An 18,637-nucleotide genomic window follows, 5' to 3' on the forward strand; every position below is an offset into this window, starting at 1 on the left:
TCAACTAGTTTTAAAAGTTCCTGCCTTTTGAAATTTTAGATTAACCATCTCCCATGATATTTTGTATCCATTTTCCTTGTAGAGGATGAGTGATTCTCATTTAAGTTTAACATTCTCTTTATTTACCAGCATACATAAAAATACATCACCCTAGATTTACTGTATTATAGCTTGTTATTAACAGCTCGCTCTGTGTTAGCTTGGAAGCTTGTCTCCCTCACCAACAGAAAAGTTCGACCCATAAAAGATATTACATAACCCATCTTGTCTCTTTAATTTCAGCTTATAACTCTTAAACAAAACTCTGCCCCCTGCACTCAACAAACAAACAAAAATATTTCACAGTTTGATAGTTAATCATTGCAATTGACTGTTCTTTAGGACTCTGCTTTTCTTTTCTAACAGATTTAAGTCTACAAACAATACTCTTTTAAATTAAATGTTAATGTAGAGGGCAAAGACATTGCCTTTCAGAACCTTTGCCCCCAAACACAAGGTATCTGAGCAACTTTGTAGTGTTAATCCAACATACAAATGTTATTGGATAATAATTGGCTTTGCAATATTTTACTGTGAGGATGCCTGCAGTGGTATTGTCAGTGCTAATTAATGTTACTGTGGGAATCAAAGTCAGATAGGTTAAAAAAGAAAATCAGGGAAAACAAATAAACACACAGCATAAAACATCACAGGACTCTATTAATCAAGAATAAATAGTCAGAGCATGCTCCCATGCTCATATTCATACAAGATTCTTCACATACTGAAGTCTGTTTATAAGCAGCACAGAGAGTTTCTATATTCATTGTTATTTAGAAAACACGCTATTTTTACAGAAACAGAAGTCTAACTCCCTGTGCAGTGAAGCAAAGTAGGTTCAAAGTCTGGAGGTTATTCACACATTCCAAAAAAACCCCTCACTCATGATAAATAAAATAATGTGTTATGTCATGGTTATATTGCTTTCTCATCCCTCATTTTATTTTTAAATTTAAATAAAGAAACTTCAGTATCACTTCCTTAAAGTACATTATCACATGGAATAGCTGTCAGGAGGAATGCTGGATGTAAACTGGAGTGACCTATGAAGCACTATCCAAAATATTTGGAAAATTCTACAGATTAATTTACATATTTGCTAACATTTATGTTAATTCTTTTGATCAAAGTGGGCTGAACCTGTGATGCATTGATGAAACTACAAATGGCATAACAGGACATCTGGATTCCAGAGTCATTAGAGGTCTCTTCCCTATCCTGCCTGGCTGAGGTGCTTTACTTTGGGTCTAGCATAGTGTGCAGGTGGAAGAGGCCACTGATCGTGCCATGAGTATGAGGCCTTTTTTGCTGATCCATGAACCAATCTTGGTAGTTAGTCCGGAGGAAATTTTTGAGCTACTGAAAGGGCATCAAAACTCGTGGTGACAGACTAGCCCCACTGAAGTCAATGGGAGTTTTGCCTGCCATCATTGAAGTCAGTGGGAATTATAACGTGTTTTGGCAATGAATGAGGCAGGGGTCCTGTAGAAAAAATAGTATGCAATTAAAGATTGTAACGTAATACATATGTACAAAACGGTTGAACTAAGGTTGCACAGACAACATTAATTCTGGCATTTCCTAACTTTTGAGTGCTTGATTTTACAACCTTAACAACAACCTTTTAAAAAAATTTTTTTTGTGTGATTTCCTAGGTTTTTTAAAAAACAAATTGAAAAAACAGAAATTCCATCATATAACATTATACTGACATCCACCTGGGTCATTAGCAAGGTTGGAGTCTTTAGATCCTTCATATTGACCTCTGCTACTTGAGCTAATGGAGTTAGTGATAGCAGATTGTCATCCTCAGTAGGGACCAGCAATAGAGGGAGATGGGACATTTTGCCAATCTATTTCACAAATACTTATTGATAATAGACAAATGGTGAGACTCAGAAAGCATGGGCTCCATTCCAGGCTCTGGAGAGAAGAATGCTCTAGTAGGCATGGACTCTTCTGCCCATTCCCCCTTAAGTATGGCCTAGTCTGCCCCATTCCTTCCAACATGTGTCTGTCTCACTCCTACCATTTTCTCACCTCTGGATCCTTATGCCAGTTCTATTCTCCTCACCCAGCTAGTCCCATTTTCCACTCTTCAGGCTTCTCACTCCATTTTCCATGTCCAGCAAGTCCTAGTCTGATCCCTCTGGACTCCCCATCCACATCTCACTCTCCCCCAGACTCCCAAGCCCAGCTTCATTGCCCAGACATTCACAGTTCTTTCCCAAAAAGAAAAGGAGTACTTGTGGCACCTTAGAGACTAGCCAATTTATTTGAGCATAAGCTTTCGTGAGCTACAGCTCACTTCATCGGATGCATACTGTGGAAAGCGTAGAAGATCTTTTTATATACACACAAAGCATGAAAAAATACCTCCCCCCACCCCACTCTCCTGCTGGCAATAGCTTAGCTAAAGTGATCACTCTCCTTACAATGTGTATGATAATCAAGTTCGGCCATTTCCAGCACAAATCCAGGTTCTTACCCACCCCCAAACACAAACCCACTCTCCGGCTGGTAATAGCTTATCTAAAGTGACCACTCTCCTTACAATGTGTATGATAATCAAGGTGGGCTATTTCCAGCACAAATCCAGGGTTTAACAAGAACGTCTGGGGGGGGTTAGGAAAAAACAAGGGGAAATAGGTTACCTTGCATAATGACCCATCCACTCCCAGTCTCTATTCAAGCCTAATTTAATTGTATCCAATTTGCAAATGAATTCCAATTCAACAGTTTCTCGCTGGAGTCTGGATTTGAAGTTTTTTGTTGAAGAATTGCAACTTCCATGTCTGTAACCGCGTGACCAGAGAGATTGAAGTGTTCTCCGACTGGTTTATGAATGTTATAATTCTTGACATCTGATTTGTGTCCATTTATTCTTTTACGTAGAGACTGTCCAGTTTGACCAATGTACATGGCAGAGGGGCATTGCTGGCACATGATGGCATATATCACATTGGTGGATGTGCAGGTGAACAAGCCTCTGATAGTGTGGCTGATGTTATTAGGCCCTGTGATGGTGTCCCCTGAACAGATATGTGGACACAGTTGGCAACGGGCTTTGTTGCAAGGATAGGTTCCTGGGTTAGTGGTTCTGTTGTGTGGTGTGTGGTTGCTGGTGAATATTTGCTTCAGGTTGGGGGGCTATCTGTAGGCAAGGACTGGCTTGTCTCCCAGGATTTGTGAGAGTGTTGGGTCATCCTTCAGGATAGGTTGTAGATCCTTAATGCGTTGGAGAGGTTTTAGTTGGGGGCTGAAGGTGACGGCTAGTGGCGTTCTGTTATTTTCTTTGTTAGGCCTGTCCTGTAGTAGGTAACTTCTGGGAACTCTTCTGGCTCTATCAATCTGTTTCTTTACTTCTGCAGGTGGGTATTGTAGTTGTAAGAAAGCTTGATAGAGATCTTGTAGGTGTTTGTCTCTGTCTGAGGGGTTGGAGCAAATGCGGTTGTATCGCCGAGCTTGGTTGTAGACGATGGATCGTGTGGTGTGGTCAGGGTGAAAGCTGGAGGCATGTAGGTAGGAATAGCGGTCCGTAGGTTTCTGGTATAGGGTGGTGTTTATGTGACCATCGTTTATTAGCACTGTAGTGTCCAGGAAGTGGATCTCTTGTGTGGACTGGACCAGGCTGAGGTTGATGGTGGGATGGAAACTGTTGAAATCATGGTGGAGTTCCTCAAGGGCTTCTTTTCCATGGGTACAGATGATGAAGATGTCATCAATATAGCGCAAGTAGAGTAGGGGCTTTAGGGGACGAGAGCTGAGGAAGCGTTGTTCTAAGTCAGCCATAAAAATGTTGGCATACTGTGGGGCCATGCGGGTACCCATAGCAGTGCCGCTGATCTGAAGGTATACATTGTCCCCAAATGTGAAATAGTTATGGGTAAGGACAAAGTCACAAAGTTCAGCCACCAGGTTAGCCGTGACATTATCGGGGATAGTGTTCTTGACGGCTTGTAGTCCATCTTTGTGTGGAATGTTGGTGTAGAGGGCTTCTACATCCATAGTGTTCCGGATGGTGTTATTAGGAAGATCACCGATGGATTGTAGTTTCCTCAGGAAGTCAGTGGTGTCTCGAAGGTAGCTGGGAGTGCTGGTAGCGTAGGGCCTGAGGAGGGAGTCTACATAGCCAGACAATCCTGCTGTCAGGGTGCCAATGCCTGAGATGATGGGAAGCCCAGGATTTCCAGGTTTATGGATCTTGGGTAGTAGATAGAATATCCCAGGTCAGGGTTCCAGGGGTGTGTCTGTGCGGATTTGATCTTGTGCTTTTTCAGGGAGTTTCTTGAGCAAATGCTGTAGTTTCTTTTGGTAATTCTCAGTGGGATCAGAGGGTAATGGCTTGTAGTTCTTTCCCAGACTCTCTCCAAGCTCCTTGCCCAGCTCATGTACGTTTCTGCCATCCCCTTCTGGCTCCTCATCTGATCCATCTCTCTCTCCTGCATCATAGCCTACAGCCACCCCACTGTCCAGCACATTCCCCAAGCCAACTGACTCCCAGTCCCAATCTCCTGGACCAGCCAGTCTCAGTCTCACCTACCCCAACTCCCAGTCCCAGTTTCCATATCTCCCTTCACTCCAGGCTCCTTGCCCTAGTCCACTCCCTCCCAGGCCCCACTGTAGGTCTAGCTCTTGTCCCCTCAGCTTTTGAATCAGGCAGCTTCCTCCTTCACGCTAACTGGGCCCAGCACAGGGGTCATTCAGAGCACAGGAGAGACAGGCTCCCTGTCTCAGGTCAGGTGCCTGGACCCAGACCTGACACAGCCTGCAGAGATGCAATTCCAGGTGCTGCTCAGTTCAGGGCTGGTACATGCCCTGTGCAGACAGAATCTTCAGGGACATCAGATGCTAAAATCTACAGAGTCTCTACTGATCATGTGCAAATTATGATTTTTCAAAGACTAAATTTGGCTTGGCCATATTTGGGCAGACTTTTATGAGGACAGCAAAGAGCACATTTTTGATACACAGGCCTCCACTCTGCCAAATTTCAAATGCTGCTTTAAAGCATGGACATGCTAGTTTTTCAAAGAAAAGGTTCAAAGAATTTTTAACATTGGCAAAACAATGTATTTTTCCCTAGCCTTGATCTTGGAAATGGCCAAACTGTTCGGAAGATTTTAGCCCAAATGGTAAAAGTTTAGCAAAGTCAGTAGCCATTGAAAAACCGATTCTTAAAATGGGAAGTATTGGGCATGCTACCAGTCCTGCCTATAAACACAATTAAATATTCTGCATATATATTCTCTCTGCCTCATTTTTTTCCCATCATGAAATGGAGATCATGTTATTTAACCTTCTTTCTAAAGCACTTAAAGAGCAATGGCTTTGAAAAATTGGTATGTTAATTAAGAGTCTAACTAGCCAGGATAGTGTAGCACTACTCCTCACAAGTCATGCCCCTCCTCCCAAACCTATGCTCTCTTCAATTTAAAGGAATAAACCAGTTATGTACTATTCACTGTTTGGTGTATTTAACTGTAACACTGTCAATCAACTTTCTATTTAATACATTTTATATACATAAAAATTTACTAGTAGAGCTGGTGAATTACAGAAAAATATTCATCTTCTATTATTCAACAAATCATATGTAAGCCAACTATAGAGCAAACTCTGTTGAAAACTGTCAAATAAGAAATTCACCCAATACTACTTACTACACCCCTTATTGGTTTTACTTTCTTTTGCCCTTCCTGGCTTTGCTCTGTGTTTGTTTCCTATAAGAGATCATGGTATATCTTTTCCTAAGTTGTCTTCAATGTCTGTTTCCACTTTTTCCTGTTCTCTTTCTCTCTTTCCTTACATTGTGCCCTCTACCTTTCCTAAATATATTCTGTCTCCTTCCATATCTCATTTCTCTCTCCCACTCTTTATACTACACTTTTTTTCCCCCTTACTTTCCCCCTCAATCTCTCTCATGTCCACCTCCACACCCACACATAGAATTTGGAAATTTTATCCCACACCTACTAGTTAAAGGCTAAAATAAAACTTGGAGGGCTCCCAAGGGAAGACAATATTTCTAAAATAAAATTTTCTGTAAACTTTAGAGCTGTGGATTAATCGCAGTTAACTCACACAATTAACTCAAAAAAATTAATCACAATTTAAAAAAATAATCGCAGTTTTAATCGCACTGTTAAACAGTAGAATACCAATTGAGATGTATTAAATATTTTTGGATATGTTTCCACATTTTCAAATACATTGATTTCAATTACAACGCAGAATACAAAGTGTACAGTGCTCACTTTATATTATTTTTATTACAAATATTTGCACTGTAAAAGCGATAAACAAAAGAAATAGTATTTTTCAATTCACCTCATACAAGTACTGTAGTATACTCTCTTTATCGTGAAAGTGCAACTTACAAATGTAGATTTTTTTGTTACTTAACTGCATTAAAAAAAAACAATGTTAAACTTTAGCGCCTACAAGTCCACTCAGTCCTACTTCTTGTTCAGCCAATCACTAAGAGAAATAAGTGTGTTTACATTTACGGGAGATAATGCTGTTTGCTTCTTATTTACAATGTCACCTGAAAGTGAGAACAGGCATTCACATGCCACTTTTTGTAGCTGGCATTGCAAAGTATTTAAATGCCAGATATGCTAAACATTCGTATGCTTCTTCATGCTTTGGCCACCATTCCTGAGGACATGCTTTCATGCTGACGACGCCCGTTCAAAAAATAATGCATTAATTAAATTTATGACTGAACAACTTGGGGGAGAATTGTATGTTTTCTGCTGTTTTACTCGCATTCTGCCATATATTTCACGTTATAGCAGTCTCAGACGATGACCCACCACATGTTGTTCATTTTAAGAACACTTTCACTGCAGATTTGACAAAATGCAAAGAAGGTACCACTGTGAAATTTCTAAAGATCGCTACAGCACTCGACCCAAGGTTTAAGAATCTGAAGTGCTGTCCAAAATCTGAGAGGGACAAAGTGTGGAGCATGCTTTCGGAAGTCTTAAAAGTGCAACACTCTGATGTGGAAACTACAGAACCCAAACCACCAAAAAGGAAAATCAATCTTCTGACTCAGATGATGAAAATGAACATGCGTCGGCCCGCACTGCTTTGGATTATTATCTAGCAAACCCGCCATCAGCATTATCTCCTGCAAATGTAAACAAACTTGTTTGTCTGAGCGATTGGCTGTACAAGAAATAGGACTGAGTGGACTTTCTAGGCTCTAAAGTTTTACATTGTATATTTTTGAATGCAGTTATTTGTTTGTCCATAATTCTACATTTGTAAGTTCAACTTTCATGATAAAGAGATTGCACTACAGTACTTGTATGAGGTGAATTGAAAAATACTATTTCTTTTGTTTTTTACAATACAAATATTTGTAATAAAAATAAATATAAAGTGAGCACTGTACACTTTGTATTGTGTTGTAACTGAAATCAAAATATTTAAAAATGTAGAAAACATCCAAAAATATTTAAATAAATGGTTTTCTATTGTTGTTGTTGAACAGTGCGATTAATTGTGCGATTAATTTTTTTAATCGCTTGACAGCCTTAGTAAACTTCTTTGTGAAGAAAACAAAGCAGAGTGCATTGCATTAACTCCTGTGAAAAGATCTGAGTCACTAGACAACTTACATATAAGCATATCCAATGCCAGTGAACCATAGCAGTCTCAAAGTTATTTATAGTCTCTGCTACTTAAAATTTATGTAAGGGTTTTCCCCAGGGCCGTCACAGTCACACATATCCAGCATCATACAAAATAATTATAGCTGACTCTTACCCGATAACCTCTCCAGAATGATTGAATTATTTTGCATGCTTCTTCTTCCGATAATAGGAGAGACAGTGGAATTGGTGGTCTAGGACTAAAAGAAAAAAAAAATAAAAATTGTTCAGCCTTTAAAAATTTTTCTTCCTCCTTTACAATATATCACCCCCAAAAGAGAAAGATTGTTCTGTATCTCTAAGATACAATTTCTTAATACTCCAAAATAAAAAAGTATTACTTAAATAATGTGCCCTTTTAAAACACTAATACAGATACAGTATTATACAAATTGTTTCTTCTCCACAAACACCATAATGTCAATAATATATCAAGGACACTATTGTTCTGAATTTCCTTCAAGTGTTTTTATTCCTGCATTTTTATTATTTGGTTATTTTTTACTATTTATAAACACTGAAGGGCATGGCTGCAGTAATGGAGTGTACAACTCACAGAGGATCTTTATATGCAGTGTAGACATGCCACTCAAATACATTTTATTCCATAAAACCATTTGAATTACATTCTATGTTCTTTTTAGACTGAATTGTTTTGTTCTGAAAGGATTACTGTTACCATAACCATGTACAAGAAGTCGCAGAGACATGTCTTAACAAGGTCATAAAACAAATGTGACAATTTTACCTTTGAAATAGTCAGACAAACCTGGCATTGTAAGGGGCCAGAGGAATACAAAGGAAAAGAACTCAACTATTAATTTTCAGCATAAATTGATGGTGATTTGAAAGCATTTACAGTAAATTCTGCTACCAGTCCTAATGAGAATCACTTTACAGTGTAATTAGGTTTCAGTGAATTCAGCTTTACAAAAGCCATTTCACCATGCTTGTTGATGTGTTTAGCTCTCATTTATACTGATCAACAAGCAGCCAGTTGAAAGGATCAGACTGAAAGTAATTTATTTGGTTTTCTTTGATTTTTTTTCCAAAGGTAAGAAAATGTCACACCTCACACTTTAAAAAAATAAATAAAGAAAAAAGTCACTGGGCTGCAGATAAATGTTACAACTCATAAGAGTGCCCATTATAAACAGCTGACTTCCCATGACACTAGAATACCTAGTAGAACTTGCTCTGTCCTAAAAAAAAAAAAAAAAAAGAGTCACAGTTTGAGCTTCTGTGCACAAGTTTGATTTGAGAAGTTCAAAGTTTTATGAATCTGGATGATGCAGGTGATCATTTGGACATAATCAAACAAGTGTTTGCCCAAATCAGTCCTTATAACAGAATCCTGTTGTTTCTTTTTTACAGAAATAAGAGATGGAAGTAACCGATAAGGCAATACTCTTTCCAGTGCGGGTTTGTTCCTTACAGTCTGTCCCCAAATGCTTTGTCTAGTCCAACTTTAATTGACCAAAAGACTGGTTCTTCCACCATGTCCTTTGGAAGACTATTCTACAACATAATAGATCTCATATTAGGAGGTTTTTCCATATATTCAGCTCCATTTTCCTTTGCTTAGTTTCATTTATATTCGTCCCTACCGTAGTAAGTTTTCTTTGCCTTTTGAGACCTTTGTCTTAGGGCTTGTCTTTTCTGGAGAATACTTCACTGGAGAAGTACATCGAGCTAGAACATGGCCTCACGGGTGGTGGGTGAACTATGGGCTCATGGAGACTAACCCCCAGCCTGGCCTGCCCCTTCTGCCTGAGGACCTGTCCCTCCCGCCCTCCTTCCCCCACTGAAGCCCGAGTGCTCCTAGCCCCAGAGCGCTAGGTGAGCAGCACGTGGCCCCCAGCATAGCCTGGCATAGACTTCCCCAGCCTATGATATGTGCGGTCCATGCATGACCTTAATTATTAACTAATACAAAGCTGACCTCAACTCTACAGTCAGTGTACACAGGAACAAATTGTGCTCAACATCCTGTTGACTGAGATTTTTGCCTTCATTTATTTTATATGAAAGAAAATCTCAATCTGTGTCTGGGACATGAGAAATGCAGACAATAGCAGGAAGAGACAAGCTTTTGAGTTGATGACACCGCCCACAATTTCAGTCCTCACCAGTCATAAGAAAAACGAACCATCTGAATGGACACTCCATAGCAGATGAAACCATGCTCTTGATCATTACATTGATTGCTTTCTGGAAAAAAATTGACTGTGAAATCCTTAACAAACATCAGATTCTCCACAATCTCGTCACTGCTGAGAGGACAGCTATACAGCCCCTGAAATCCAACCACTAGATAGTAATGAAACCAACAGACAAAAGAGGCGCCATCGTAGTCCTCAGCCATGACTATGTTAATGAGGCCAACCAACAACTCTCCAACACCATCTATTATAAAGAACTCAAAGAAGACACCACACCACAATTTAACTAGGAATTTAAGGATATCATCAAATCCTTCCAAAACAACTCCAAGAGAAACTCTACAATCTCATTCCCCACGAACCCACCCCAGGGAGCGTCTACATACTTCCCAAAATACACAAACAAGGGAATCCAGGCAGAATCTGGCCATGGCACTCTTCCGGAACATGGCACTCTGCCAGAACAGACGCAAAACCTTCAGACAAACCTCCACTGCTACCATTATCAACACCGCCCTCAACATAGCTTTCAAGATGCATGGGTCCTACCCATGCCTATCATGGCATGTCATGTACCTCATCCAGTGCACTAACTGCCCAAATAAAAACTATGTGGGTGAAACCAGACAATCATTACACTCTCAGATTAAAATGATAGAAGACAGAAACACCATATCATCTGTTGGTAAACACTTTGACCTCTCAGTCCTCATCCTCAAAGGAAACCTGCACAACACCTTCAAAAGATGAGCCTGGGAGCTTAAATTTGTAACTTTGCTGGACACTAAAAATCATGGATTGAATAGCAACACTTGGTTTATGGTTTATTACAACAATGTATAATCCACTAACACCGTTCCCCTCCCCCCAGCTTCCCTGCCCCTTCCTCCCCCCCATGACTGCAGAGGTGTTAACAGGCCACTTCACCTTGAATGGTCCCTTGAAATATGTGTTAACTACTTATGCTAAACAGTCTGTTCCACCTTGTAGTCAGCTGTGACACTGAATACATTTCCCAGACCTGAAGAAGAGCTCTGTGTAAACTCGAAAGCAGGTCTCTCTCACCAACAGAAGTTGGACCCATAAAAGATATTACCTCACCCACCTTGTCGCTCTCTTTTGTAATGTGTTCATCTATGAATTTAGAGACTGTGCTGTTTTTGCTGATGGACTCCTGCCTGTTGTTCTAAGATTTATCTTTTTGAAAAGGTCTCTATTTTAAACAATGCAAATGAGGATACCAACCTATACATTTTAAAATACAGCAGGTATACAGAAAAACAATGAGCTTTCACTGGTAATGGAACATTAGACTCCTTTGCATCAGAATGGCATCTCCAAAAAGCAGAGTGTAGTCTTGCAACAGTACCTCTAGCCACTCCACTGCTTTTGTTATTAAATAATGGGAATTTATCTGGTTTGCCATCCAAGACCAAATCTGAGAAAGCCAGTGTAAATCAAGCAAAATGGAAAGGACTTAATCTTCAGTGTGGCAGTCACTAGGAAATATCAATCATTTCAGCAGACTAGCTTGAAGGAACAGGAATGAAAGTCATGCCAGGTCCATTTCTGTCCACTGGAATATATGCAATTGGCTTCAGGTCAAATAAAAATAGAATATGAGCAGAGGCAGCCACCCATCAACAGTGAATCGGGGAAGAGGGAATATGTCATTTGTGGCAGAAGACAGCTGTAACACTCCAAGAAGATTTGAATGATAACCAAATGTACGGTAAATGTATTCTGTTTATTTCAAAATAAAAGAGCTTCAAATCATGTAGAGTCTTAAAAGCCAATTCTTAATACACAATGTAGAATATGTTTTACATTAAAAATGGCTACAATATAATAATCTTTCTGAATAACGTGTTGGTTATTATCACAGTTTTTCACATTTTACCAAATTTTACCAAAATAAAGCAGGAATTGACCAGAAGAATCTTTAATGTCAGGAAGGATGTGCTTTGCTTTCTAAGGAATCAGGCTTGTAAGGATCCCGATAATGAGATATCTATTATTTACATAACATTATGCAGATGTAATTCAGTATGCAGAAGAAATACTGCACATTTGTGTTAGAAAAGTGTATGAAATATTACAAAGGGTTCTTATCGAAGCTCCCAGTTTTATATCTGTGATTTCTATATTGAACTCAGAAGTTTGCTTTCATAATGTCAGTCCTGTTCTTAAAAAAGGGGTGGGGGGAAAAGCATCCATGTCAGGATAGGTTTCAGAGTAGCAGCCGTGTTAGTCTGCATCTGATGAAGTGAGCTGTAGCTCACGAATGCTTATGCTCAAATAAATTCGTTAGTCTCTAAGGTGCCACAAGTACTCCTTTTCTTCATGTCAGGATAGTGGGATGTGTGTGGTCGTTGGTAAGCACATTGACCTATACTATAGGTACCCAATATCTGTATTACTATAATGCGCAGAGGCCCCAATCAGGTTTAAGGCCCCATTCTGCTGTATAAACATCAGATCTGGTCCCTTCTTTGAGCTATTTACAATCTAACGGTCATTTTATTTTTCTCTCCTCTTTTATTTGCTTGTATTATCATGCAGAGTTTTCACCACGTATAATTCAACATTTGTTAATTGCTCTTTGCACTCAAATCCAATATATTACTTAACGGCAACTGAAAATCTCCAAATTTAGGCCCCAGTCTTACCTGCATACAATCAGTGTACACTGCAGCATGTGTGTGTAGGCCTGGCTAGACATGAGCAATTAGACGTGGGTAAGGTCTCATTTCTTGGGAGACAGGATTAGGGATGTAAATGGATCAGTAGGCTGGAAACTAACTGATTGTGCTAAAATAGGTAAATGGCTCAGTAAGCTAAGAGACAGAACACCCAGGGAACCATTTACAATGGAACATAAGATGAGGCAAAGAGTAAGTCGTAGATGGACAGTGCATGGACAGAGACTGCTGTACAGGACTTGGTTCCTACAAAGTAACCAAGTCAATCCCGAAATGTGTAATGCAATGTACAGTAAGTGCAAGGAAATCTGGGAACGTATATAAAGGAAGAGGTTTTCTGTGTGATTTTGGATGTGGTATGCCCTATTATCCACCTCTGATCAACTCAGTGTAACTGCTGTATGCCAAATAAAAATACCTGAGTGACAAAATCCTGAGTCAAACTGATTGCTTGGGACACCGAGTGGAAAAAGGTCTTGGGAGGAAATCCCAGCTGTCTGCAGACTCCCATTGACGCTGTGTGCAGATACAGGGGAATTTCAATATACATTCAATTTCTGGATAAGGGCCTTATTGCCTCCATATAGCTACACTCTTGAAGCTTTAGGGATTGCCACACTAAAAAACAATTTGACCTGAACTAGGATTATGTGACTTAACACGGTATCCATAGCTATATAAAGGAGACCAACATATATTGTTATCAGATTGATTGTTATGGTTCTTAATCTTGAATATTTATATTATAATAGTGCATAAAGCCCCAAATTGTGTGCTGAGCACTCTACAAACACATATAAAGAGAAAGTCCTTGCACTGGAAAGCACATGCTCTAAAAGTCACAGGAACTGACAAAAGGTTAACAGACACATAAATGAATCTGGGACAGACACAATTTTGCTTAAAAAGTTTATAAGCACTCAAAAGTTCAGATGCTGATCTGAACTAGACAAACCTCCAGACTCTGAAATATTTAAAAAAAAAAAAATGTTCTCATGACATTTCTAGTATTTCCTGCTGCCAGTCAGTCTGGAAATACTGCAACAGCAGCTCCCTTTGTAGGTGCTTTGCTAATGTGCCTACCCAGAATCCAGAAATGCAGAGGCGTGGAAAATTAAAAAGTATTTTTTAATGAAATGTCTCCAGAAATCTCAGTTAATGGATTTTATTAAGTATTATTTATCCCAAAAGGAGAGAGAGGATGACTTAATCCAAAGGAGACTGCAGCACTGATTTATGTGACTAACTTTTAAATCCAGACAACACCACTAACTACATAATGCATTCAATACTACATGAAGACTCTATGGTTTTAGAGGAATGGATTTACACAGGGACTTGGTGAAATATCCCTTGGGCACTTCCACAGACCTGGTGGAATGGGCACAGAGACCTTGCAAGACAGTTTCTTTGTAACAGGTTGCAATACATTCATTCAACAGTTTGCAGAAACACAGAATATTAGTTGTCTTTTGGAGCAACACCAAAACACCAGATTGAGAAGAAATGATTTGAAAAATACCTCACAATATAAAAAGCTAAAAACCCATTCCTCATCCATTTTATGAAGGGTATTTCTCCTTTGAAAGACTCTGAATGTTGGAACAATCATGTTTGGCCTTCTGAAGAAGGAGAATACCAGCAGCCTTAGACAGTTGTCAGGAGTAAAGCTTCACTAAGTCTTCTCCTGTCTATCAGTTTTTCCTTCCTATAGCTGACAACCAGGACAGGAATGATCAAATACTGCAATCCCCTTTTTTTACATATTGCTTTTTTCAAGAATTCATTGACCTGAGCTTTTGTATCCGTCTGAACACAGTCAAGTGCAAAGCTCCTAAGCCTTGAAGGAGGAGAGTGTTTCATTTTTTAAAATAACTCTCTGCTTTCTTTGCATTTTAGGTAGGAAATCTTTTAGGGGAAAGAATCAAAATGCAAATTTCAGTCTTAACTCATTCAGGGGTTTTCTAGATATTCACTGAAGTACAGATATACACATGTAGAACACAGGCATTTATCTAGGCCAGATCTCTAGAGCATTTTTTGACATCTACAGTGTCTGACAACTTAACAGTTTAGCCCTGCAGTTATTGCAATTCCAATGTATTTGCCAAAATAGCATGCTTACTGCACGTAGTTTCATTCATGATATAGAAGAGACTTGTCTGGCTGTTCCCAAAGGGGGCAAGCTGAGGAAGAATTTCCCCCACTTTATTATTGTTATTTATACAGTGGTAGCAAAGAAAATATGCTAGGCATTGTACTGATATATAGGAAGACAAAATACTTGCCCACAACAGCTTACAGTATAAAAAGACAAGAAACAGTCATTGGGTGGACGACAGGTATATAATGAATAAGCAAAGTGGCCTTAGGGGTGAGAAGGGAAGCGGAGTGAGTGTGGGACTAAATGTTAGAAAGTCAGGCAGTCTAGAGGTGGAGGGAGAGAAGCACAATGGGCAAGAGAGTGGGGCAGGGCAGTTGAATGGTAGCAAGGGTACGAGAGGGTTAGGATGAAGGGAGACCACCAACCAACAGTAATCAAAGAGCAAATGGGGAAAAACAAAATCCAGAGACCAACTTTCAGAACTGAGTGAATGATGTCAGGGTATGAAGGCTCCTCTCAGCTGCAGCTGTTGCTCCCCAATTAGAGGGGGAGAAAGGGAATGTGACAGGTCCCTCTCAATCTTGCTGAGAATGGGGAGGCTGGATAGCCCTGATTTACACTGTGTGCCTTCAGCTCATATGGTGGCATTGGATGCTCTGGGGAAGGAGTCATACAGATCTAGAAACAGATTCCATAATCAGGTCCATGCAAGTTCCTTCCAGCTATAGCTGTTGTTCCCCCTAGGTGTCTCTAGGTCTAGAGTGGATGGGAGCTAAAATGCCCTGGTTTTATATTTATCTGTATGCATACCTATGTCATTACATAAAAAATAGTGTCATGTGCCTTTGTCCTAGGTCAGTTTTTTCAACCTGAAAACTATGAAATAGTGATTTTCCCCTTACAACACTGTGTCTGCTTCTGATGTAGAACTCTGAGTTTTTAATGGTGAATTTGTGGTTACAGCATGAGACTGGGAGTCAGGAGCCCTAAGCCCTATTACTGGATCCACAGATATGTTGTATGACATTGTGCAAGTTCCCATAGTTCTACACTTTAGTTTGCTCATTTGTACACAAATGAGGCTAATAACACTTCCCTACTTCACAGGGGTGTTTTCAGCCTTCGATGGAAAGAGACTCTTCAATCAAAGGCACATGAATCTTATCCAAAGCCATTGAAGTCAGTGGGAATCTTTCCATTGACTTCAGTGTGCTTTGGATCAGACCCTATAGTCTGTAAGCATGAAGGATTAGCAGTAGTAATCTTTGATATAACCTGTTAGGAAGCCAAAGTACACTATTAATATTTTTCCATTTTCCCCACAGTAATTCTGACAATCTCTACTGTAGATCAAATTTCATTATTCTAAGAGAATGTTCAGTCACAAAAAACTTAAATTACAGTGTAACTATTTTATATATAAACTAAATGCAAAAATACTATGTCAATGCAATGTTAATGTTGCACAGTTTAAAGTGAAAAAAGAAATCATGAAATAAAAAAATTAAGCTTCCTATAACAACATTAATCCTGCCACATTCCTGTAATCAGAACTGTGTGGCTGGACTAGTGTCCATATTGAACTGTTTGTTTGCTTTTTCTTAGTAAAGGTGTTGCTTATTCTATCAACATATTAAAGCACAAGCTATAAGAAAGACACATGTAGTCCAAATGAAATGTATACTGAAAGTTGCAGAGCGTGACCGATTTAGTGACAGAGCAATGAAATATTGCAGTGTGCATGAAGCAAAACCTGTGGGAACTGGGCATATTATGGAAAGAAAGAAGTCAGCCACCCATGCAAAATTACCCCTATTGACCAGCTGAGAACTGACAATGAAGTCAACTGTAAAGGCAGCTGAGACCAGCAGACTTTGCCTAATTAGAATATTAAAAGGAGGAGAAGGGAAAAAACCTAATCTGTATATACAAACACAGATAGATATATATGCTCTACATAAAGCAACTAGCAATAATTTATTATTCAACTAGCAATGATTGCAATAGCAATCATTTATGTACCAGTATATCTTACTGAAATATTTAGCTATGATAAAGGCTATGATCATTTATTTCTCCCATATCTCTATATTTGTTTCAGTACACACAGATAGGTTCCAACAATGCCAATAGGGAATATTGAGTGGATACTACTATATACATTTTTTTTTAACAAAAGCAAAAATGCAGATAGTTTCAATGTTCTGCATATTACTGTTAATTCACAAAGAAACTGTATAGCTCTTTTCAGAGTAGCAGCCGTGGTAGTCTGTATTCGCAAAAAGAAAAGGAGGACTTGTGGCACCTTAGAGACTAACCAATTTATTTGAGCATAAGCTTTCGTGAGCTACATCCGATGAAGTGAGCTGCAGCTCACGAAAGCTTATGCTCAAATAAATTGGTTAGTCTCTAAGGTGCCACAAGTACTCCTGTTCTTTTTGTACAGCTCTTGTAACCCCAGTCAGAAACCTATGCACGAGCTGACCTTGGGTAGAGGACAGAGGAAACTACACAGGTTTAGTTGCAAACAGAGAACTGCATGCTATTGCCTTTCATTCTCGGGCAATGTGGAAGGTAAACTAGAATGAAGCTGTAGTATTTCTAAATTAATATTACACGAGAATCTCATCATATTAGAATTTTTCACAGCACAACAACATTATAGATTTATCTTATTGCTTTTCCCCCACACATTTATCTAATCTGCTTTAGAGCACTGGAAAGCCCGACAAACAAATGATCAAAAGGTATAACCCTAATTGCATCTCTACTAAAAATCAAAATGCCAATGGGTTCATGACATGACATGACCCCTGAATTTTATATAATTTGGTTACTTGTGCTTGGGTTTCAGGGTAGTTCAGCTGGAAATATTGCTGAGAAAATGCAAACGAAAGGTAACTGCATTGCTCTTATTGCATATGTATGGAAAGAGTCCAAGGGTTTAATTGTAGCAATCTGTTAAGGGGAACCTTCTACATTTTTAAAATAATGTTTTTTGCTTGTTATAACTGAGGGAATGTTCCTCAGCCAGACAGTCATCAGGACAACATCTTTATTTTTTAAAACTGCTTTAGTAACCAAGGTCTTAATACATAATGATAAAATATTTCTCAGTTCGCTTGGTGCTTTACAAAATCCAGTTGGAGATACGGTAACTGCCCCAAAGAATTTACCTACAGATTCCTTCGCTGTTACTGGTTTCAGAGTAGCAGCTGTGTTAGTCTGCATTCGCAAAAAGAAAAAGGAGTACTTGTGGCACCTTAGAGACTAACAAATTTATTCACCCCCTTCTTCCCCGGGCCGCACTATGAATCCCAAGGAAGAGGGGCCTGGAGGGTCTCTACATCCACACCAGCAGAGTGTCCGATGAAATGAGCTGTAGTCACAAAAGCTTATGCTCAAATAAATTTGTTAGTCTCTAAGGTGCCGCAAGTACTCCTTTTCTTTTTGCTGTTACTGTACATCTTACAGATGGAAACAATTGTGAAGCTTCGTCTGTGGCAAGCTCTCTAGAATTAAAGCTAAAATGTATTCATCGAAACTTGTGAAACTGGACACAGCTTTTGGTTCTTATTCTGACAAAATTTAGGCAGACCAATTTAGAAACACATTATATCAAAAATAAGATTTATAAGCTTGGGCATAGTTTGGGCAGGGAGGAGGGGCTTGGCCCCACAAACTGCAAGCCTCGAGCAGGTGTGGCATTTGCCTCCCCTCATTGGCCTGACTGTCTCCAGCATGTCTATTTGCTCCTTGAGAAGTACTAACATCTCTTGCTGCATGTCTGTCTCCTTTTCCTGTGCTTTTCTCCTCTCCTCTCCGCTCTATCCCTGTCCATTCTGTCTGCAAGGGTGATCCTCCAAGCCATATGCTCAGTATCCAAAGCACCAGAGGCTTGCAGGATCTCTTGGAACATGTCATCCTACATGCTCTTCCTTCTCCTCCTTATCTGGCTGATTTCAG

At 39.4% G+C, this 18,637-nt stretch overlaps 1 protein-coding gene across 5 annotated transcripts in view; it reads right to left on the bottom strand.

Moving 5' to 3' along the window:
• IQCK (IQ motif containing K) overlaps positions 1 to 18,637 on the bottom strand; it is a 214,045-nt gene that overhangs the window by 158,466 nt on the left and 36,942 nt on the right. For all 5 annotated transcript variants that reach the window (XR_007358682.1, XR_007358683.2, XM_048865780.2 and 2 more), the window contains exon 7: positions 7,819 to 7,903. Coding sequence is in view for 3 of the 5 variants with exons in the window: in XM_048865780.2 (XP_048721737.1) it covers positions 7,819 to 7,903 (85 nt within the window). In the remaining 2 variants the exon portion in view is untranslated. The remainder of the gene's footprint in view (positions 1 to 7,818; positions 7,904 to 18,637) is intronic.

Source organism: Caretta caretta, chromosome 10 (genome assembly GCF_965140235.1).
Source record: "Caretta caretta isolate rCarCar2 chromosome 10, rCarCar1.hap1, whole genome shotgun sequence".
NCBI classification, from domain to species: Eukaryota; Metazoa; Chordata; order Testudines; family Cheloniidae; genus Caretta; species Caretta caretta.